This window comes from Neomonachus schauinslandi, chromosome 4, assembly GCF_002201575.2.
Source record: "Neomonachus schauinslandi chromosome 4, ASM220157v2, whole genome shotgun sequence".
In the NCBI taxonomy this organism is placed as follows: Eukaryota; Metazoa; Chordata; class Mammalia; order Carnivora; family Phocidae; genus Neomonachus; species Neomonachus schauinslandi.
This window is the reverse complement of record NC_058406.1, coordinates 123,628,714-123,653,728: the sequence shown is the minus strand read 5'-3', so window position 1 is coordinate 123,653,728 and position 25,015 is coordinate 123,628,714. Positions and strand designations below refer to the sequence as shown.

Below are 25,015 nucleotides of genomic sequence, written 5' to 3'. Positions count from 1 at the left end.
CTCAGTTGGTTAAGCGACTGCGTTCGGCTCAGGTCATGATCCTGGAGTTCCGGGATCGAGTCCCGCATCGGGCTCCCTGCTCAGCGGGGAGTCTGCTTCTCCCTCTGGCCCTCCCCCTCTCATGTGCTCTCTCTCTCTCTCAAAAAAAAAAAATAAATAAATAAATAAATAAATAAAAATAATTAATTTCGAATTAGTCAGTATATGCCAGTATTGAACAAACATGGTCCCTGTCCCCCAAAAATAATACAGAAATAAACAGGCAATTACAGCATAGCATGTAAGTGAAACAATACAAATAGATAAATGGTGCTGTAGAAATTTGGAACAGGGACATTTAAATCACATAGGGGAAAGGAGGAAAGAAGAAGTAAGGCTTTCTAGGAAAGACAATGCTTCAGCCATGCTGCTGGAGTCACAAAGAGAAGGATAGTGCAGGAAGAAAAGGCAAAGAGGTATAAATGGTTCCATTTGACTGGGGGGAAAGAGTGTATTTTTTTAACTCTAAAATAATTTATTGTTCTTTCAAAGGAAGTCAACCATAATGTGAAAGAGAGGCCATTTATATACCAACAGTAAAGTCTGGACATAATGTTTTGTCTTTCATAAAGTTCTAACTTTCAAAAACCTCTACTTCAGCACTTCATTGCTGATTAGGAAATACCTCTCTATCTGCACCAACGCAATATTTTCCAATAGTAAAAATGGAAAAGGCAAATTCCTTTAAATGACCAGAAAGAGAAAAGGGGGCATCCTAGAGTGTCTTCCCTTTTGAGTGTATCTTAACAGGTTATCCCTTGTTGAATACTTCAAAATAATTTTGAAGAGCTAAGAAGGCATTCAGGTTCTCTCCCGTCATTAATATTTTTCACACTTACTGGTCACTTAGTGTGTCTACTAACCTTACTATCCTCACTGCATAGATACGTCAACAAAGCAGTTGAGAAACTGCTATGAAAGGGAACTGTCAATATCACTGTATCTTAAGTTTGTATAGAGATTTATATAGAATTTGATCTTCACAACAACTCTGTTTAGTGTAGGTAAGGAAAAAAGACTACTATTTCACTTGTACAAATAAGAAAACTGAAGTTTAATAAAGGTGTAGTATTCCCGAAATATAGACAGTGGAGCCAACCATTTTAATCCCTAAACCGATGCGGAGACCATCATACCATGCTCTGTAATTTTGATCCCACCTAGTGTTTTGAGTCAGGAAATCATCAGTAGAAACAAACAAAACATCTAACAAACACAGTACACACAGTGCTACAATTTGTTAGTAGTAAATAAAAGATAAGACCAAGTCCTACTGAAAGAAAGTACAGCACAGAAAATATCGATGTTAAAAAAGAAAACCACCTAATTAAACACACTCCTATGATTAATACATTAATAGTAAGCAAAAAATAAGCTCAGATCCTACTAAGGGAAAAAAGCGCAGCCCAGAAAAATATCAATGTTAACAAGAGAATTTTCTTTATGTATAGTCTAGTACAACATGATGCCTTTTACCTATAAAAATCAAATCCTTACCCTAATACCTAAGTTATAGGTTTTATAATCTCAACACTTTTTATTTCAGGTATGTGAGTTGCATAGCCTGTAAGTAATCGCAGAGAAAGAGTTGAAGGAAACAGAAGTTAAAATAAAGTAATATATACAAAAGAACCACATGAGAAATTTTCTTCTGCTTAAACTGAAAGAAGTAATCAGTGTTTGCCAAGTGGAAATTACAAAATTGAAGAAAATGTAGTTTTTATATGTTAAAAGTTTTTAATAATAGATATTCCAAAATGTAACCTAAAACTAAATACTAAATGTAGTTAGTTATGCATTCTAAAACTATTACAGCATCTTTAAACAATAAAAGAATGTTATAAGGATTTCCCTTGTTTTTATAAGAGAAAAGACCAACAACACAAATTTCAAGAGAAATTCTTTCATAGAAGCTGTTAATCATACAAAAATCTCTGAAGTACAACTTTATCTGCTTCAGCAAATCCTTCTAAACATGAAATATAATGATACCTTACCTAATTCCCAAACACAAAACATCTTAAACAAGCACCTGGGAGGCACCATTTCACCAAGGGTGCATCTGGGTCCACTGTGCAAATCTTCATTTTGAGATGGGATGGAGTGAACTGATGGGATGGGTGGGGCAGATGGGGCAGATAAAGGAGGGAGAGGTGTCTGGAAAGCTACTCTGGGTCTTTCAGGTGGTATCGTCTCTTCAAAATGTCTTGGTGCCACACTAAACTGCTTTATTCTATCAGGCTAAAATAAAGAAAAAAAAATGTTTGTTACATGTAATCATAAATTTAAAGGTAGAAACTTAAAGGTGGAAGGGACCTCAAAAGACTCTCTACCCCAGACTACAAAGAATTTTATAGCTATAAAAGACTTTGAGGATCTAATCCTTATTTTACAAATGGGGTAAATGAGGCTCCCTGAAAGTACATAAATCACCTAAGGTCTCACCATTAATAAATAATCAAACAAAAACTAGAGCCAGATATTAATTCCAAATACAAAACTCTATTATACTATAACACTGTGCTAGTTCTCTATCCAACTGTCATTTCTGACATCAAGTATTCTCTAGAATGGTCAGCAAATGTTTTCTGTAAAGAGCCAGATAGTAAATATATCAGGCTTTGCAGAGCATGCAGTTTCTTCAGAACTACTCAACTCAACCACAGCACTAAAGTAGCCCAAAACAATATGTAAATAATGAGTGAGGATATGCTGCAATAGAACTTTATTTACAAAAATAGGCCATAGGCTATAGTTCCTAACCCCTGTTTTAGAACATCATTTATGTATTCTTTTCTAAAATTTGACATCAAAAGTAAACCCAAAAGTAATGGTCTATTATATTTAATGTTTTTATTTATTTATTCTCATAAACCAACTTGACACTCTAAAGGTTGTTTCATTCAAATATAAATAAGAATGTCCATCAAATACTAATGTAATTATAAATTAAATGTTTAACATACTACCATATTACATTAAAAAGTTCAAGATTTATTTAAAAGAAAGTTTTTGACTGTGAAAACTATTTCAAAGGTATTCACTGATAGAGGAAAATACATTTAGCTTTGGAATTATCCTTTCTTCCCCACCATGTTTAATCCCTTAGGAATGATTTCTCAGGTTAATCTAATAGTTTTATTCTACGAGCAGTCAAAAAGCAAATTAGGAGTGATATTAGTACAGTATTAAACTTCTTTAAATGGACAACCCAAGGATATATATACTCAGCATTGGTAAAAGTGTATTAAAAGTTGCCTATAGTTGAATAATTTTAAGTTGCTCTATTCTTTTCAAGAATGAACTTTTTAATGAAATTAAAGCTTCCTAGTCATCAAAGCCAAAAACTTCCCTTAGCAAATAAATTCAACATATCCCACTACAGAAAAAGCATATTTTGACAAGAGCAATAAATTATTACCTCCTCCTTACTAACTGCAATGATGTGAGTAATTCATTCCACTTAATGAGAATTGCAAAATTAAAAACAAGATTATATCTCTAGTTTTATAGTAAATAAAAATTACTAAAATGCTTAAACATTAGACTCAAAGATTTCAGCTTCTTTAGAAATCATTCTAATATAAGAAGAGTGGTAAGATAAACTCAAGAAAAATACTAACATCTATTGTAAATTAAACTGAGATAACTTTCTCTTGGATAGTGCATGTGAACAAAGTAGAAAGAACTAATTTAAAACAAACTAAAAAAAATGATGCACATATGAAAAAGGAAAAATTATCTTAGAGGAATAAACAAGTAAGAGTTAGGACTTAATGTTTTACGAGAACTGAACTTATTAATACTCAAATTGGTCTACCATTATATTTCCCCCAATACCTTCTATCACCACCTGCCATCACCATTGAGGCTTATTTAAATGAAAGAGTAAACATTAAAAGATGCCAGAAACACTTACCGATTTCTCAGGGTCTCGGACTCCAGAAGCTGCAACACTGAGTTCCATATCTTTTTCTCTGAACAAAATTAAAATTCTGTGTATTAAACAGTTATAGTAAACACTATCAAAATCATAATCATTACTAAAACAAACTTAAACACAGAGTCCATGTAATAACATCTTCAAGTACAAGTAATTCCTTTAACTGACAAAAAAGCCTTAAATAATTCTAAAAACTAAATTTTTGATTTGGTGCAAAGTAAACTAGATTTCACATGTAAATTGACTTACAGTAAGTCTTAAAACCAGTACCTGGAGGACTTCAAAGCCTCAGTAATTCACACAGAATAAATTACAGAAGTAAAACAAAATCTTTACCTTGTGAAAAAAAAATGTTTAGGGTACATGTATGTTTTGTTGAAAAAGGAAGGGTAAAAAAATTAAAAATTAATACCATATTTTTTAAGTTAATTTAAACAGAGTGTTGTTTTTTTTTAATTTTGTTATGTTAGTCACCATACAATACATCATTGGTTTTTGATATAGTGATCCACGATCCATTGTTTTCGTATAACACCCAGGGCTCCATGCAGTACGTGCCCTCCTTAATACCCATCACCCGGCTAACCAATCCCCCCTCCCCCCTCCCCCCCCAGAACCCCCAGTTTGTTTTTCAGAGTCCATAGTCTCTCATGGTTCATCTCTCCCTCCAATTCCCCCCCCCATTTTTCCCTTCCTTCTCCTAATGTCCTCCATGCTATTCCTTATGTTCCACAAATAAGTGAAACCATATGATAATTGACTTTCTCTGCTTGACTTATTTCACTTAGCATAATCTCCTCCAGTCCCATCCATGTTGATGTAAAAGTTGGGTATTCATCTTTTCTGATGGCTGAGTAATATTCCATTGTATATATGGACCACATCTTCTTCATCCATTCATCTGTTGAAGGGCATCTCGGCTCTTTCCACAGTTTGGCTATTGCGGACATTGCTGCTATGAATATTGGGGTGCATGTGGCCCTTCTTTTCACTACATCTGTGTTTTGGGGGTAAATACCCAGTAGTGCAATTGCTGGGTCATAGGGTAGCTCTATTTTTAAATTTTTGAGGAACCTCCACACTGTTTTCCAAAGTGGCTGTACCAACTTGCATTCCCATCAACAGTGTAAGAGGGTTCCCCTTTCTCCACAACCTCTCCAACATTTGTTGTTTCTTTCCCTGTCCATTTTTGCCATTCTAACTGGTGTAAGGTGGTATCTCAGTGTGGTTTTGATTTGGATTTCCCTGATGTCTAATGATGATGAACATTTTTTCATGTGTCTGTTAGCCATTTGTATGTCTTCTTCAGAGAAGTGTCTGTTCATGTCTTCTGCTCATTTTTTGACTTGATTATTTGTTTTTTGGGTGTTGAGTTTGAGAAGTTCTTTATAGATTTTGGATACCAGCCCTTTATCTGTAGTGTCATTTGCAAATATCTTCTCCCGTTCTGTGGGTTGCCTCTTTGTTTTGTTGACTGTTTCCTTTGCTGTGCAGAAGCTTTTTATCTTGATGAAGTCCCAAAAGTTCATTTTTGCTTTCGTTTCACTAGCTTTTGGAGATGTATCTTGAAAGAAGTTGCTGTGGCCGATGTCAAAGAGGTTACTGCCTATGTTCTCCTCTAGGATTTTAATGGATTCCTGTCTCACATTGAGGTCTTTCATCCACTTTGAGGTTATCTTTGTGAGTGGTGTTAGAGAATGGTCGAGTTTCATTCTTCTGCATGTGGCTGTCCAATTTTCCCAGCACCATTTATTGAAGAGACTCTTTTTTCCATTGCATGTTTTTTCCTGCTTTGTCAAAGATTATTTGACCATAGAGTTGAGGGTCCATATCCGGGCTCTCTATTCTGTTCCATTGGTCTATATGTCTGTTTTTGTGCCAGTACCATGCTGTCTTGGTGATCACAGCTTTGTAACATAGCTTGAAATCAGGCAACATGATGCCCCCAGCTTTGTTTTTCTTTTTCAACATTTCCTTGGTGATTCGGGGTCTTTTCTGATTCCATACAAATTTTAGGATTTACTTAAACAGAGTTTTTAAGAAAATGATGTTACCAAAAAAATAAAAATGATGTTAAAAATGACTAATATAAGACAATGGATACTGGCTTTCTCTAACATAGAGGAAAAAAGGCAAAACTAAAAGTTAATAGTAGGCCTCAAATTCTCTAGAAACAAGATATCTATTCCTAATTGTAAACTATAATTACTATTTCACAAGTATTTCTATAAGAAAGATTATAAACACTGAGAGTCGTACATAATATAAATATCTGTGATTTATCATGATTATTTTTTATATTGCATTTATGGGTGTGCTTATCATTTCACATTGTTGTAAGACAAAATACTTCTATTTCATATTTGGTACTACTTATGAGGTAATACAGTGGTGATGTAGATAACATTAAATGCTACTCTAAATCAAAAACTGAAGAAATTATTGAAGGTATATAAAAGGCCTGTTAGAGAATATACACAGAGTCTCATTTATTACCTACACGACACAATAAATGAACACTCATATAGTATTTGTTTTATTACCCTAGCTGATATACAATATAGAGGCTGAAATAAAAGTGACTTACAAACACATAATCATCTTAGGAAAAATATCCCCTTATTTTACTATGTAATTGTTATCACCATGTCATTTTACACAAAAGCATTTCTTTAAAGATTTTATTTATTTATTTACTTATTTATTTTAGAGAGAGGGAGAAAGAGCACATGCGAGCAGGGGGGCAGGGGCGGGAGGAGAGAGAACCTCAAAAGGCCTCCGCGGGGCTAACACATGACCCAAGATCACAACCAGAACTGAAATCAAGAGTCGGATGCCCAAATGACTGAGTCACCCAGGCACCCTACACAAATGCATTTTAAGTTCAAAACATCTTTTTTAAATGCAAACCTTTCATTACCGTCTCTTGTTCTTCTGTTGTTCAGCCATTTGTTCCAACAGTTCTAGTCTATATTTCTCTTTCCTTTTCTGAATAAGTTCTCGATCTTCACGTCCTAGAAAGAGGTAAGGAAAAAAACGGTTTTAACTCTTAAGCAACATCTGCAACTGGAAACTCGAATTTTTAAAAACCTCCATTTTTAGTTATATCAAAGAGTAATTAACTGCATATGCAGAAAATATAAAAGGTAAAATTGTATATTACCTCTTCAATTAATTTCATAATTTATGAATATCTTCTATTTGTCAATCACAAGACCCATTACGCTTTCCCAAATCTCTAAACTTAGTCAAAAACCTTAAATAATACTCTAGGGGTGCTTGTGTGGCTCAGTCAGTTAAGCGTCTGACTCTTGATTTCAGCTCAGGTCATGACCTCAGGGTCGTGGGATCCAGCCCTGCATGGGGCTCCACACTGAGCGTGGAGCCTGCTTGGGATTCCCTCTGCCCCTCCCCACCTCCTGCATGCACACTCGCTCTGTCTCTAAAAAAATTTTAAAATTAAAAAAAATTTTTTAAAAAGAGAATACTCTAATAATCCCCATCCCCATTTTTCTAATAATTGGGATAATATCACCACTAATAACTCCTACAAGTCCCTTAAATTTAACAACTGTGTCCAAAATGAACATTTCAAAAGCAATTGCTCTTCTTGTTTTCTGTTAACTCAAGCCTCAAAACCTCATATAACTTTAAATGCTCCTTATCTCTTATTCACTTCATATGCAGATTCTCTTTCTAGTCTCACCACCTTTAACCTTGAATAGGACCTGTCTACATTTCACCTATATTGCAGCAATAACCTCCTAATCAGTCTCCCTATTCCCCCTCTCTGCTCCAATACACCCAGCATACTTAATGTACGATTAACTGTCTTAAAACACAACACTAATTATCCTTGCACCCTGCCCAAAGAACTTCAGTGGTTACCTCAGTTCTATAGAAAAAAATATAAACCTCTCACCTGGGTATCATGCAAAAACCGAGTTGTGCAAACAGTTTAGATCCACATTAGATCATTATTACTGCCCTTTTTTTTTTAACTTACAGGTGATTTAGTGATTACTGTGATTTTTTTTTTAGACTACAGTTGACAATGCTACATTAGTTCCAGGTGTACAACACTGATTCAACAAGTCTTCACATTATGCTATGCTCACCAGGAGGGTAGCTATCATCTGTAACCATATAATGTTTTTATAGCTTCATTGACTACATTCCTTATACTGTGCTTTTTATTCCCATGACTTATTCATTCCATACCTGAAAGTCTGTATCTCCCACTGCCCTTCATCCCTTTTGCCCATCCTCCCACCCTGCTCCCCTCTTTATATTTATAGGTCTGATTCCACATTTTTGTTTATTCATTTGTTTTTTTAGATTCCACATACTAGTGAAATCATATGGTAGTCATCTTTCTCTGACTTATTTCACTTAAGCTTGATACCATCTAGGTCCATCCATGTTGTTGCAAATGGCACACTCATCCTTTTTATGGCTGTGTAATATTCCATTATCTGTATATTCCACTTCTTCATTATCCATTTGTCAACTGATGGACACTTAAGTTGCTTCCATATCTTGGCTATTGTAAATAATACTGCAGTAAACATAGGGGTACATATATCTTTTTAAATTAGTGTTTTCATTTTCTAAAGATTTTTTATTTATTTATTTGACAGAGAGAGACACAGCGAGAGAGGGAACACAAGCAGGGGGAGTGGGAGAGGGAGAAGCAGGCTTCCCGCTGAGCAGGGAGCCCGACGTGGGGCTCGATCCCAGGACTCTGGGATCATGACCTGAGCCGAAGGCAGACGCTTAACGACTGAGCCACCCAGGCGCCCCAGTGTTTTCATTTTCTAGGGGTAAATACCCACTAGTGGAATTATTGGATCATATGGTCATTTCTATTTTTAATTTCTTGAGGAATCTCCATACTGTTTTCCACAGTGGCTATACCAATTTGCATTCCCACCAACAGTATTTGAGAGTTCTTTTTTCTCTATATCCTCACTGATATGTTATTTCTTTTCTTTTTTCATTTTAGACATCTGACGAGTATAAGATCTCATTATAGTTTTGATTTGTATTGTATTTGATTTGTATTTCTGTATTTTGTATTTCTGATTAGTGATATCGAGCATCTTTTCATGTGTCTGTTGGTCATCTGTATGTCTTCTTCGGAAAAAATATCTATTCAGGTCCTCTGCCCATTTTTAATCTTTTTTTTGGGGGGGGGGTTGAGTTGTATAGGTACTTTATATATTGTGGATTTTAACCACTTATTGGACATATCATTTGCAAATATCTTCTATTCAGTAGGTTGCCTTTTCATTTTGTGGATGGTTTCCTTTGCTGTGCAAAAGTTTTTATTTTGGTGTAGTTCCAACAGTTTATTTTTGCTTTTGTTTCCCTTGGCTTAGGACACATTTCTAGAAAGATGTTGCTACATTTAATGTCGGAGAAAGTACTGCTTGTGTTCTCTTCTAGGATTTTTATGGTTTCAGGTCTTACACTCAAGTCTTTAATCCATTTTGAGTTTATTTTTGTGTATGGTGTAAGAAAGTGGTCCAGTTCCATTCTTTTACATGTAGCTGTCCAGTTTTCCTAGCACCATTTATTAAAGAGATTGTCTTAAAAAAGTAAAAATAAAAAATAAACTGTCTTTTCCCATTGTATGTTCTTGCCTTGTCATAGATTAATTGACTATATAAGTGTGGGTTTATTTCTGGGCTCTTTATTCTGTTCCATTGATTTCTGTGTCCATTTTTATGCCAGTACCACACTATTTTGATTACTACAGCTTTGTGGGCCTATCTTGAAAGTTGGAATTGTGATACCTCCAGTGTTTTCTTTCTCAAAATTTCTTTGGCTATTCTGGGTCTTTTGTAGTTCACTACAATTTTTAGTATTATTTTTTCTGGTTTTGTAAAAAATTCTATTAATATTTTGCTGGAATTGCACTGAATCTGTAGATTGCTGTGGGTAGTATGGACATTTTAATAATACTAATTCTTCTACTGGTGCCTGGGTGGTTCAGTCAGCTGAGCATCCAACTCTTGGTTTCAGCTCAGGGTTGTGGGATCAAGTCCCACATGGGGCTTCACACTCAGTGCAGAGTCTGCTTGAAATTCTTTTCCTCTTCCTCTCCTCCCCCTCAGCCCCTCTACGTGCCTGCACACTTGTGCGTACTCTCTCTCTCTCTCCCCACCCATGCCGTGTCTAAAATAAATAAATAAAATCTTTTAAGAAAAATACTAATTCTTTAATCCATGAGCATGGAGTATCTTTCCATTTGTTTGTGTCCCCCTCAATTTCTTTCATCAATGTTATCATTGTATATCTTAATGAGACAAAATAACCTCCTAATCTAGATATGCATCATCTGAACACCACACAATCACTGGATATCAAAAATGCAACTGAACCAGCAATTTCTCTACTACCTTAATCATTAGTCTCCCTACCATCAGTGAACACAGAGCATCTAAGTGTGCCCATTAAGCATAGATGTCAACAACAGTGAAGCTCTCATAGGAGTAACATGAATTACATTAAGCTTAATAATGTTTTATGTCAAAGTAGACTGATCCATTCTGTTTCTGATCATGACGGAGTAATAAACATAGAATTTAACCTCCCACCATAAAAAGAAAATAATAAAAGTAGGCAAAATATGAAATAAGTGTTTTTCAGACACTGGACAACAGGTAGCACAGGACTATAATAACTGAGAGTAGGAAAATTAATGAGGTAAGCCCTTTTAAGCACTGCCACTTCTGCCTGAATGCAATTTCCAGACCATGGGTACAGGGAAGGAGAACCAAACAAAGCCAGGAAACTAAGCAAATCAGATAAAGATCAGAATTCAGGAAGGTTAAAATGTCTGGAAGTTTAGGGCAAAGATTCAAAAAGAAGCATAAAAAGAGCTTCAGGAAAAAAAAAAAAGAGAGAGAGAGAGAGCTTCAGGGGCACCTAGGTGGCTCAGTCGGTTAAGCGTCTGACTCTTGATCTCAGGGTCATGAGTTCAAGCCCCACGTTTGGCTCCACTCTGGGCATGGAGCCTACTTAAAAAAAAAAAAAAAAAATCTGGGGCGGGGACCCTTCAGACTTTACTGTGCACTGTCTATAAATGGGCAGGATAAAATTCCATTAGGCTGGACAAAAAGCTATAGAGAACACAAACTGAAAAATTCTCGGACATCCTCAAAATAGAGAGAAATTCCAGCTTCAGCCAGCTGTAGGAGTTCTCAGTGGTCTCCTAGGGTATTCAAGGAAGACACCCCCAGAAAGGTCATTTGATACTAATAGGGCTGGACTGTCCCTATGAAGAAGGCTACTCTAAGATGTCCCTAGCAAAGCTTAAAATAAAAAAAGATTAGTTCTTAAGTATCAGAAAAATGTGACTGTGGTAGGCAAAATTCTAAGACAGACCCCATGTTCCCTGCCTTCTGGTGCTGATTCCCAGTATACACCTCTCCCCTTGGGTAAAGGCAGGACCTATGACTTGCTTCCAGCCAACAGAATATGGCAAAGGTGAAAGGAATTTGCTGATGTGATTAAGGTACCAATTCCAGATCAAAATTCAAGTCTGAATTAATCAAAAGGGAGATTATCTTGGGTGGGCCTGATATAATCAGGCAAAAGCCCTCCCTGAGTTTAAAGATTCTCCCTACTGGCATAATAAAGTTAGCAGCCATGGTAAGGAAGCCCACGTGGCAAGAAACAATGGATGGCCTCTAAGAACTGTGTGCAGTCTCCACTTAACATCCAGTAAGAAACCAGGGCCCTTAGTAATACAGCCACTAGTTATTGAATTCTGCCAATAATGTGAATGGGCTTAGAGGTAGATTCTACCCCAGTCAAGATTCAAATAAAAACAGCCTGACTGACACCTTGAGGTCTCAGTTCAAGCCTCATGCTGGGCATGGAGTTCACTTTAAAAAAATCAACTGGATTTAATAAAACTTAAAAATACAGAAGTATATTTTTAAAAAATAGATTGATTGATTGATTGATTGATTTGAGAGGGAGAGGGAGACTCTCAAACAGGGGGAGGGGGAGGGGTTGAGGGAGAGGAAGAGAGAGAATCCACAAGGAGAACTCCCCAGCTGAGCGTGGAGCCTGACACAGGGCTTGATCCCAGCACTCTGAGATCATGACCTGAACCAAAACCAAGAGTTAGCCATTCAACTGACTGAGCCACCCAGGTCCGCCCCCTACCTTTTTTTTTTAAGATTTATTTTTTAAAAATAGGAACATATTGAGGAAGAAGTAGAAGCTGATATTAAAAAAACGGGGAGTTTTGGGGCGCCTGGGTGGCTCAGTCGTTAAGCGTCTGCCTTCGGCTCAGGTCATGATCCCAGGGTCCTGGGATCGAGCCCCGCATCGGGCTCTCTGCTCAGCCGGAAGCCTGCTTCTCCCTCTCCCACTCCCCCTGCTTGTGCTCTCTCTCTCACTATGTCTCTCTCTGTCAAATAAATAAATAAAATCTTAAAAAAATAAAAAAATAAAAATAAAAAAACGGGGAGTTCTGCTTCTACTTAGCAGACAGCTACAACAAAATACTGCTCAAACCCTACAATGGAGAAAAAGCTCATCATCTATAAAACTGTAACTTTTAAAAAGTCCATCAGAGTTGAGGTTATAAGCAACCAGATAAAGTGAATTCCAAAGGTTATAAAAACCAATCCAAAGAGAGATGGGATAATCCAAATTGTTTTACCTTTCCTAGAGTATGGAGAAGTAGGTGGCTGCCTTAAAAGGAGGTAGGAATAGCTGCAATGTTGTTGAATTCTTAAAGGCTTTCGGTGGGCTAGAGTAACAACGTAGATTCTCCGGAAAACCCAGACACAAGAGGAATTTACACTCACTTCTCCACCTCCATCAGATGTTTATGGTAGAAATTGGAGATAGGACAACACGAGACAAAGGGACCATTCTGAGGCCAAATAATACTGCATGCCTTCCAGATCCTTCTTTCATACAAAACAATGGCCATAATCTACTGGTTGAAGAGCAGAAAACCTGCTGGACCCAGCATTCTGCACTTATATAAGGTGAGGTCCTGTTACTGTTAGGGGAAGGGCAAGAAATTCTCACACAAGACCCTCCACAAACGTAAAGGAAGAGTTTGGCTACCATTCTGGGAAGCATCAGGAACACTGAAAGAGACTCATTTCTGAGAACCAGATGCACAGGATCAGCTTTGCACCAAAGAAAAAGCAACAGCAATCACTCTGTCAGAGTCAAGCAGGTCCTGCTGAAAACTGAAGAGGTGCAGTCACACTAAGAAAATCCCTCCAGCACTCCAGGCCCCACACTAAGAACAAGGTAGTCAGAGAATTTAAAACTTATTTCAAAGCAAGTGGTAGAAGAGTTGAAAATCATTAAATATGCACAAGACATGAACATCACTACCAACCAACTGATCTACTTGACATTTATAAACCACTACATTCAACAACCATACAATACACATTCTTTCAATTACAAGCTAAAAATTCACCAAGATAAACTATATTCTGAGCCATTAAATATATTTTTTAAATTCAAATTTGAAATAATTGAAATTATACAAACTTTTTTCAGACCATAAGGGAATTAAACTAGCAGTCAGTAATAAAAAGACAGGAGGAAAATCCCCAAATACTTGAAAATTTAAAAGCGTACTTCTAAATAATCCATGATTCTTTTATAAACCCCACAATATATTGTTATTTTTGCTCTAAGTAGTCATTGTCTTAATTTTTAAAATAAAGCAAAAGGCTCCAAATTAGGTCCTTGGGGCAAAATTATAGGAAGACAAATTTCAGTTCAATTGAAATAAGAATTTTATAACAATCCGATAATGCTACCTCTGGAGCTCCCTATGGGTCCATACACATACTGGCTGGGGAAAAAAAAAAACCCATGAGATAAATCACTGGATTAAATGACTTTAAATGGCTTGTTCCAAGCATCAGAGTCTATTATCTCACCAAATATTCATCCATAATTCCTGGATTGCAGTAATGGTAAGTTTATGCCATTCAAGCTTAAAATGTTAGGGTAGAGTAATCCATTTATTGATAAAATTATTTGTCAGGGGACTCTGAACAAAGAAAGCCATTTCTCCAATTTTTCATGTTTAACAAGATACATCATAAGAATGAAGCCCTTACTCTGACTTACTGATAGGTTAAACTGGTAAATTCTCACTTAAAGACATTACATTAGAATAAAACTCTAGGGGCGTCTGGGTGACTTGGTTGAGCAGCTGACTCTTGATTTTGGCTCAGGTCATGATCTTGGAATCGAGTCCCACATCAGGCTCTGATCATGTTCTCTCCCTGTCTCTCAATAAATAAATCTTAAAAAAAAATAAATAAAACTCTAGTTGCTATGTCCTATTTTCTCATAATAGCCATTTCAAGGAAACAAAGATCTGAAAATATCATGCAATTAAATATCTCTAAGCCAAGATTTAAAATTACTGACTGCTTTCAGGTTGAATGAATCTAAACTTTTATCCAATTTCCTCACATACTTCACCTGAAACCTAATTTCAGGTCATTTTGTCCTAATAGTTTTTACACAGAAAACAGACCACTTTTCTATTTAAAGTTATACATAGGAAATAAGTAAGGCTCTCTCTTCACACTGTTTCTGAAATTATGACAAGTAGCAAATCAACATTCTTATATTAACCAGCGACTTCCATTTCTGATAAAATAAATAGAGAATCTGGATTATGATCATGATTTGAACAAAACACCTTCTCAGAAACTACCTGGAAAAAACACAGGAAGGATGTTTACCAAGGGATAAAAAGGTTTAGTTCAGGGAAAATAAACTTAAAATGTAAGGCAGTTCTATACTAGCTAAAGAAGAAAAAGAAGAAGAATGAAGAAAAACTATTGCATATTAAAACGGAATATAAGAAATAGTCACACTACAACAAAGTTACTGAAATTAATATTGCATTTATCATCCATAGAAAGCTCATCACTAAATAAAGTTATTCCACTTTAAAATTATAATCGGAGCTATACAATACATTAAATGTTAGCATAGAGTCTATCACAAAGTAAGCACTAGATAAGTTTTCTATTATTAGTTACAGTAGTATTAATGACAACACTGACTTCTCACTAAAGACCTTTTCTACAACAGTCTGCAAAAGTTTAATCAACTGAAAGTTTTGTACATACCAAAGAGCATTCCTGCAAAAGGACTACAGATCTCTCGGTTAGATTTGGATGGTTCATTGTCTCGAGCACTAAAACAAAAAACAAAAAGAATTAGAACCCAAATGATTTTCAGGTAACAAAAATTTAGAGTAAATTGAAGGTATGAGTTATGGGCCTTTCAATGTACTATGGACACTATTTTTAAAGTTGGAGTAAAATCATAGCATTTTTTCTCTTTATACAGTGGGACCTCGATGTATTCACGCTCTATAAATATATAACCTTTTTCTTCAGCTTGCATCAATGGCTCTATAGAGTCCCAATAAACCCTTTTTTCATAAGAACAGTTAATCCAGTTAGGAAAAAGAATATTAATACACATAAATCCTAAAAAAAGAAGAGAAAGGAGATACCCATTCACACATTTGAAAAAGATCATCTCTTAAAAACTCCTTCCTTAAAATATAGAAATAAGGGGGGGAAAAAAAAAAGACAACTCCCTCAAAGGAAACCTAATCAGACCCAACAGCAAATTATCTTATCTCAAGCACTTCTATATATTACTTTACTTCAGAGAAAATAGACACCTTTCCTGACATATGACATTATTATCTTCAATATACACTATAGATTCGGAACTGTTTATTCTTCTGTACAATATAAGAAAGCCACCAAAATGATAAAAACTATCAACAGAAAGAGAACATGAACATAAAGTACATACAATTTGTTCTTTTCATCATGACAGAATTATTATGAGTACTAATTCTACAAAGTAAGCATAAAAGTTACCTACTCAATAAGCTGAAAATAAAATTTTTTTTTTCAAAGGAAAACTCACATTGCAGGAACATTTTCAATTTATTTCCACTTAAGTTATATCACTCCCGTAACTCTATTTTATTGATTTTTAGTCCATTAAACTACATGCTTATTTCTCCTTTCATTATTTCAAACAAATTTATATACACTTTACAATTATAGGGATTATTTGGAACACCTTGGCACACTTATAATCAAAACTTACTGTTCAAAAGAATGCTGTCAAGTACTATAAATTCTCGTTTAACACCATTCTCTCCCTCCTCCTTTTTTCCCTTTAATTCTTTTCTTATTAAATAAGGAGAGCTGTTAACATACTATAACTTTTTACTTATTCAGTAAGCCAGTTTTAGTAGGTACTGTTTCACAGTGTAAGGACTGAAGGGCAGAATTTATATTACATACTATACCTTTTCTTTCCAGCAGATGAAATGCGTATGTTTGACTGTTCTGTGACATCACCACCTTGCTCCATAGGAGGTACATCCCCTCGTCTGTTCCCGTACATCCTTAAAAACACATTAGCTTATAGAGCTTGTTCCACATACAGTGGACCTTCTTATATCTCTTTGGTGTTTTTACATTTGATATTAGAAATGTTAAAGGGAACAAAGAGTTATAATGAAGTTTTACTGCAAACACATTCAAAAATTAATTTGAAGGAGATTTAATTCAAGTATGATTTGCTGGTTAATAAGAGAAACTGAGAGTTTAGATTCAATAGTCTTTAAAACAAAAGGTTATAAATTATTTCAATATAACTTCTAGAAAATTTTAATTTCAAAACTCTGCATATACTAAGACTTTATCATTCATTTAATTCAAAGAATTAATTAGTACCTTCTACATGCCAAGTACTATTTTTCCTAGGCACTGGGTATATGAACATGGTCCTTGCCCTCATGAAGATTACTGACAAATTTCACAATGAGATCTCTTTTTTAAACAAAATTCATAGATTCTGGAAATTATTTCACTGCATATGCAAACCTTTTTAACTTAAAAATATAGCAGCTGTCTTACCAGTAAATTAAACCAAATGCGGCAAGGCACAACATTTGCTAACACTGTAAATCACATGAAAGAATAAATATTAGCAACAGGTGAATGGAAAACACTATAAACAAATAATCTAATACACTGGTAAAAATGATCACTTTACTCACAAGGTCATGGACAACAAAAAAGAAAGATCAGAATGTTTGTTGTTTTTTTTTCCTTAAAAATCCTTATCAGAAAATAATCTTAAAATTTTTTCAATTAATCTTTTTTTTTTTCCACTTGGCAAACATTGATTTCTTTAGCATAATTCCTCATACCAGAGAAACCAACATGACTTTTCACACCAACATTTATCAGCATCCATGAAAATCAGCATTTCACAAGTCATATTTTTTCATGTGGCTGTTAAAAAATTATATTTTCTCTCAAAAGGACTATTAGAAATATGGCTGTTAAAGTATTATTCAATATTGTAGGTGAATTTCATTTTCACATTATGAAAAATGGCAATTTTTAGAAGAAAAACTTCTCATTCTCCACAGAGCTAGCACAGAAGTCTTTCCTCATTTATGTCCATCACACAAGCCACTGTCAATATTATCTGTGGAGAAAAGACTATCCAGAATTGTAACCTTCATCATATCTGACCTGGCACGACACATAAAATAGCTTCGATTTTTTATCCATATCTAGAACAACAGAACCCTCCACAAGCCCTTTCAAAAAGGAATGTCAACTTATTTCAATTTATCAAAACACAGCTGGTTTTGTATCTAAAACCTATGTGCTCAAATCTCTGTTTTAAACTGACACATCAGCTTAGTGTCTCTCATTCCCTATTTCTACCACTTAAAGAACTGGTAAATATAAACTTAAATTCAAATTTGTAATTAATAATGCCAAGCAACCAGATTTAGTTATACTTGTCTATATTCAATATGCATGAGCAGGGAAGAGTTAACAGCACAGGCCTAAAATTACCTATCCTTAGAAATACCTATTTGGAAGGCTGGCCCTTGGCTGGCACCTGGGAACATAGATTTTTTTTGCGGGGTGGGGGGGGGGGTCCCTACCATTCCCAGGACTGATAAAGAGTGGCTCACTGTACCTAAACTGTTTATACAAACAATATAGTTTTTGCTGAACATCTGCTTTCCTTCAAGAAGTTCAGAATTTTCATATATCCTCAAAAAAGGGTGCCTATGTGACCAGCCCCCAATAAAAACACTGGGCACTGACTCTCTAATGACCTTTCCTGGTAGACATTTCACCCATGTTGTCACAATTCAATGCAGGAGGAATTAAGCATGTCCTGTGTGACTCCCCTAGGACAGAACTCTTGGAAACCTGTGTCAGCTTGCCTTCAGACTTTGTCCAAGCCCCTTTTTCCTTTGCTGATTTTACTTTGTATCCTTTCACTGTAATGAATCATACCCAGGAATATAACTATATATACAGGAAGTCTTGTGAGTCCTCCTGATGAATCACCAAACCTGGGGGTGGTCTCCTATGACCCAACAGACAAAAGTAAATGTGTTGATGTGGTAAAGTGGTGCCTCAACAAATCAAAGTTTTCAAATACGGAGAAACTTAAAGTTACATTTAAATTAAAGTTATATTTTTAAAAACATATCTTGTGATTAAACCAGAATTAAAGGCTACTTATTATATACAAAAATTCTTTCTAAAATTTATCCAAGAGTTTGTGACTTTCTGCATTTTCAGTTAAGTTCTCTAAAAGCAAACATTTAGACTTGCAATTCTAGCTTATCTTTATGCAGTTGTACCCAAAGTATGCTATATCCAAAGCATCTGTATTAAAAAATGTTTTATAGGTTCTTCAGTATATAAAGCTGTTGTAATAAAGTAAGCACCATAAACACAAAAGGTCATTTTCAAAGTCCATTCTAAATTAAAGAAATTTAAGAAATTATTATGTGTAAAGTCAAGGTCTCATTGCTAAATTCTATAGTCAAATCACAAAGATTTCCTAATGAACCCCTCATAGGGAATATAGCTTCAGGTATACCCTTTCACTAAAGGAAAAAAAAATTCATTAACAAAACTATAAAAGTCCCCTCTTGTCACTGATAAAAATCAAAATCTTGTCACAATAAAATCAAGACTAGAGAAATGTTTAAGAGGCCAAAGAAAAGGAGAGATAAACATTTCACTAAAAAGGATAAAATAAAATCTTAAGGCATCCTATTTAATTTTATGGAATGACTCATGATATGACTATGCTTACTTTGTTAAATCAATGAAAAATTACTATTTACAGAGTCCATAAATATTTTTTTAAGTTTACTATTACATTAAAAACAAAAGCAAAAAAACTAGAGGGGAACCCAACAAGCTGTGAAGCCAAATTACAGGATGGCAAGTAAACTACCTTATTTCTTATTAAAATATCCCCATAATTATAATGGAATTTCCTTCATTTATTGAACTTTTTTTCATATTTCTAATAAATTTAGCATTTAATCACTAATAACTATCCCTGTTAGTTCACTTTAACGACTGTTATGGTGGTCTTACAATTTATTTTAGAAACCTTTACTGAGGGATGCCTGGGTGGCTCATTCAGTTAAGCGCCCAACTCTTGATTTTGGCTCAGGTCATGATCTCTATGTCATGAGATCGAGTCCTGCAGTGGGCTCTGTGCTGCTTAAGATTCTTTCTCTCCCTCTGCCCCTCCCCCGACCCCACACACACTTGTTTGCTCTGTCTCTTTAAAAAATAAAAAAAAAAAGAAAGAAAGAAGCCTTTACTGAGACAATGAGGTTCTCCAGGAAGACAGGAATTGATGAGAGCCAATAGTGTTTTCATCATTTCTATCTCATCTCTTCAATCGTCCCAACATTAAGGGAGGCCAACAAATGGTAATAGCCAAAAGTAATGAACTCACTAAATGTCTAACAACCTGATTCTAATGAAAGTCCAGGAGTTCAACTTGGGTCCAGTTTGTCCCTGAGAAGTCCTTCCTGTTTAGCTATAAAGTCAGTACCAGATTAAAACTATCCCTGAGACCCAGACCCAATCTATCCCAATATTCTATGGCTTTAAATCCATAGATTCGCTTACCACACCTCAATCCACTGGTTTTGTCAGAAAGAGACAACCGCAAAAAAGAATTTGCTTTCTTTGACATACCAAATCAGATTTAACTGAAGTAATAAAATAACTGTAAATGGTTTCACCATCCTACTATCAAAAGAAAAAAAAAAAGTTACAGGTATGTTAAATGGAAAAAGCTTTTTCTCTATCTCTATTTCCTGGAAGACATGGGTCAATAACTTTAATTAGATTCAAACCTCAATGCCCAAAGAAACCAGCTATAGGCTAGAGGCCAAGTTTATTCTAAAAATTAACACATGTGTCTAACTTCCAAAAAAATTATTCTCTTACAGAAGAAAAGCAAATTTTCTAAAAGCATAGGTTTTTCCAGCTAATTTAAATATAAATGAACTCCTAAGTGATAATAAATAACTTATCTTTTTTCCTTAACAAACCATAGAATCAAACTACTTCAGAAATAAATTTACAATGTTTAAGCTATCAAGAATACCACATCATAAAAATAAAATTTACCATCTGTTGGTCCTAGATTCATAAAGCTCACAGCAAGGAAGAACCAAATTCCTCCTTACTTAAAAAAAATCATCTAATTCATAAAATGGTTACATCACCATGTTTTCATATTAAGAATTTCTCTAATGTGAATGAATTCTATTAGAGGTACTCTCCTAGATGTTAAAAGAAAAATACTGAGCTGTTAGCCGTGCATCACCATTTTTCTGTTTTCAGTTGTTTCACAATTATATTTGCTTTAATTCAGTAACAGTGTTTTTCTAATACCAAGCCCATCTTTAAAATGGAGAAAAAAGCTAGTATTACAGAAGCCCTTCCAGAAATAAATGAAAATTACTATGTATTAGAAAAAAAGCAGTATTAAATAACTCAAGTTCTAATGAGCCATTTCTCTTCTTTTACATTTTACATATTAAGCGTGCACATTTCTTAGAATGTCCCACACTAAGTAAGCATGTACTCATCTATGTGGCTAACATACAGATTCTAATTTCAGATGGAATGTTATTTCAGAATTTTATTAAATAACTCTTAAGATTACAAACTAACAAATATCAAGAGTTAAAGAGAATGGAAGTGGTAACTGCATTAATCACATAAAAACTTTTAAAAAGCATTTTTTGAAGCTAAAAGTTTCTTTTACTCATTAACATTGGTTATCAAGTAAACACAGTAAAGTAACATATTAACTTCTACAGGTCAAGTTAATAAATAATAAAGACTAGGATGACCACATTTAAAAAGAACCTACAAATCAAAGTACTATGAAATACACCATTATATTCAACTTCTAAAAGCTCCTAAAACATAAACTTTAGTCAAACTGTAAATATTTATAAATAAATAACACATAAACACACACGCATACACAAAGAATGCAAGCATAAAGCAAAATGTTAACTACCTTGTTAATTATTTAAAAACACTGGTCAGTGATTAATGATGAGCTCAGAAGTATAACATCATTCCTGGGCTTTAGCTTTCCCATATTTAAAGTGGGCAAAATAGTTCATTAACAAATACATTATCATACATGAAATTGTTTATGCGGTAATTAGAAAAAAAGTAAGACCAAAAATATAAAACTCAAAATTGTTTAAAATCAAAACTGGAATTTATCACATGCTTTTAGAAGAAAAAAAGAGAAAAAGAGAAACTCACAAAAATGAAGGAAAATTAATTTTGTACTTCTCACAATCAGTTATTTTTTATCAAGAACGTTGGGTTAAGATTACAATATACCACGAATAAATGTTTAGACAAAAAGCAAGGAAGAGCATTACATAATGATAAAGGGATTAATCCATCGAGAGATTAACAATTATAAATATCTATGCAGCCAACATAGGATCACCTAAGTACATAAAGCAAATATTAACAAGCATAAAGAGAGAAACTGATAGTAATATAATAATAGTAGAGGACTTTAACACCCCACTTACATCAATGGATATCATCCAGACAGAAAATCAGTAAGAAAACAGTGGCTTTGAATGACACATTACACTAGATGTATTTAACAGATATATAAAGAACATTCCATCCAAATACAGCAGAATACACATTCTTTTCAAGTGCATATGAAACATTCCACAGGATAGATCACATGCTAGGCCACAAAACAAGTCAGAATGAATTTAAGAAGCCTGAAATCCTATCAAGCATCCTTTCCAGCCACAACAGTATGAAACCAGAAACCAATTACAAGGGGAAAAAAGAAAGAAAAAGAGAGAAAGCAAGTAAGCAAACACAAACAAATGTGGAGGCTAAACAACATTGTACCAAGCAATGGGTCAATGAAGAAATGAGAGAGAAATCCAGAACACATGGAGAAATATGAAAAGGAAAGCAAAATGGTCCAAAATCTTTAGGACATAGTGAAAGTTCTAAGAGCATTTCAAAGGCCTACCTCCAGAAACAAACAAACAAACAAACAAAAAACTTGAACAATCTAACCTTATACTTAAAGGAACTAGAAAAATAACAAATAAAACCCAAAGTCTGCAGAAAGAAAAATATTAACAAAGATCAGAACAGAAATAAATGAAATGGAGACTAAAAAAACCAACAGAAAGGATCAATAAACAAAACAAAATTAATAAACCTTTAGCCAGACTCATCAAGAAAAAAGAGAAAGGACTTAAATAAATAAATTCAGAAATGAAAGAGAAGTAACAACTGACACAACAAACATACAGAGAATTACAAGAGACTACTGTGAAAAAGTATATGCCAAAAATTGGGACAATCTAGAAGAAATGGATAAATCCCCAGATCATATAATCTCCCAAAACTGAATCAGGAAGACAAAATCTGAACAGACCGATTACTAATAATGAAATTAAACTGCAATAAAAAAATTTCCAACAAACAGAAGTCCAGGACAACATGGCTTTCCAAGTGAATTCTACCAAATATTTAAAGAAGAGTTCTTCTCAAACTATTCCAAAAAATAGAAGAGGAAGGAAAAGTTCCAAATTCTCTCAATGAGGCCAGGATTACCCTGATAACCAAAACCTAACAAAGACACTACAAAAAAGAAAAAAAAAAAAAAACACCCACAAACCTACAGGCAAAATCCCTGATGAACATAGATGCAAAAATGCTCAACAAAATATTAGCAAACAAATTCAACAATACATTAAGAATCATTCATTACAATCAACTGGGATTTAGTCTAGGAATGCAAGGATGGTTCAATATATGCAAAACAATCAACGTGATACATCACATTAACAAAATGAAGGATAAAAACCATATGATCACCTCAACAGATTCAGAAAAAGCCTGTGACAAAATACAACATCCACTTATGATAAAAACTCAACAAAGTAGGTTCATCATAATAAAGGCCATATATGAAAAACACACACTTAACATCATACTCCATGGTGAAAAACTCAGAGCTTTTCCTCTAAGATCAGAAAAACGACAAGAATGTCCACTCTTAGCACTGTTATTCAACACTGCACTGGAAGTACAAGTCATAGCACTTAGATAAGAAAAAGAAATAAAAAGCTTCCAAACTGGTAAGGAAGAAATAAAACTTTCACTATTTGCAGAGGACACAAAACTATATACAGAAAGTCCTAAAGACTCCACCAAAAAACTATTAGAACTAATAAATGAATTCAGTAATGCTACAGGATAGAAAATTAATATACTGGCTGGCTCAGTCAGTTAAGCATCTGCCTTCAGCTCAGATCATGATCCCAGGGTCTTGGGATTGAGCCCCACATCAGGCTCCATGCTCAGCAGAGGGTCTGCTTTCCCCTCTCCTACTCCCCACTGCTTGTGTGCTGTCAAATAAATAAAATCTTTAAAAAAAGAAGAAAATTTGGGAGGCCTGGGTGTCTCAGTCAGTTAAGTGTCTGCCTTCAGCTCAGGTCATGATCCCAGGGTCCTGGAATCGAGTCCCACATCGGACTCCTTGCTCAGCAGGGAGCCTGCTTCTCCCTCTACCTGCCACTCCCCCTGCTTGTGCGCAGTCTCTCTTTCTCTCTCCCCTACTCTCTAGCAAATGAATAAAATCTCTTTTTTTAAAAAAGAAAATTAATATACAGAAATCTGCTGCATTTCTATACACCAATAATAAAGTAGCAGAGAGAAAAAAAAAATTTTAGTCCCATTTACAATTGCATCAAAAAAAGAAGAAAAAAACCCTAGGAATAAATTTAACCAAGGAGGTGAAAGACCTATAGTGTGAAAATTATAAGACTCTGATGAAAGAAAGTGAAGATGACACAAATAGAAAGATATTCCATGGTAATGCACTGGAAAAAATAATATTTTTAAAAATGTCCCAACTGCCCAGAGCAATCTACAGATTCAATGCAATTCCTACCAAAATACCAAAAGCATTTATCACAGAATTTAAACAAATAATCCTAAAATTTGTACTGAGCCACAAAAGACTCTGAATAGCCAAAGCAATCTTGAGAGAGAATAACAAAGCTAGAAGCGTCACAATCCAAAATTCAATATAGTACTACAAAGCTATAGTAATCAAAACAGTATCGTGCTGGCACAAAAATAGACATATGGATCAAGGAACTGAACAGACACCCCAGAAATACACCCACACTTTACAAAGTCAATTAATCTATGATCAAGTAGGCAAGAATCTACAATGGGGAAAAAGACATTTCTTCAACAAATGGTGCTGGGAAAACTGGACAGCTACATGTAAAAAAATAAAATTGAACCACTTTCTTACACCATACATAAAAATAAACTCAAAATGGATTGAAGACCTAAACATGAGACCTGAAACCATAAAACTCGTAAGAGGAAACATAGCAGTCTCTTGGACATCAGCCTTAGCAACATATTTATGGATATGTCTCTTAAGGTAAGGGAAACAAAAGCTATCAGGACCACACCAAAATAAAATGCTTTTGTACAAAAAGGAAACCATCAACAAAACAAAAAGCAACCTACTGGAGATATCTGCAAATGATTCATCCAATAAGGGGTTAATTCCCAGAAC

General features: G+C 34.7%; 1 protein-coding gene across 1 annotated transcript in view; it reads right to left on the bottom strand.

Moving 5' to 3' along the window:
- Positions 1-25,015, bottom strand: part of CSPP1 (centrosome and spindle pole associated protein 1) — a 167,346-nt gene that overhangs the window by 87,421 nt on the left and 54,910 nt on the right. Inside the window, exons 8-13 of the mRNA XM_044914639.1 lie at positions 16,344-16,442; positions 15,133-15,200; positions 6,903-6,996; positions 3,959-4,016; positions 3,472-3,501; positions 2,072-2,280 (exon numbers count right to left, since the gene is read on the bottom strand). Of these exons, the coding sequence (XP_044770574.1) occupies positions 2,072-2,280; positions 3,472-3,501; positions 3,959-4,016; positions 6,903-6,996; positions 15,133-15,200; positions 16,344-16,442 (558 nt within the window). The remainder of the gene's footprint in view (positions 1-2,071; positions 2,281-3,471; positions 3,502-3,958; positions 4,017-6,902; positions 6,997-15,132; positions 15,201-16,343; positions 16,443-25,015) is intronic.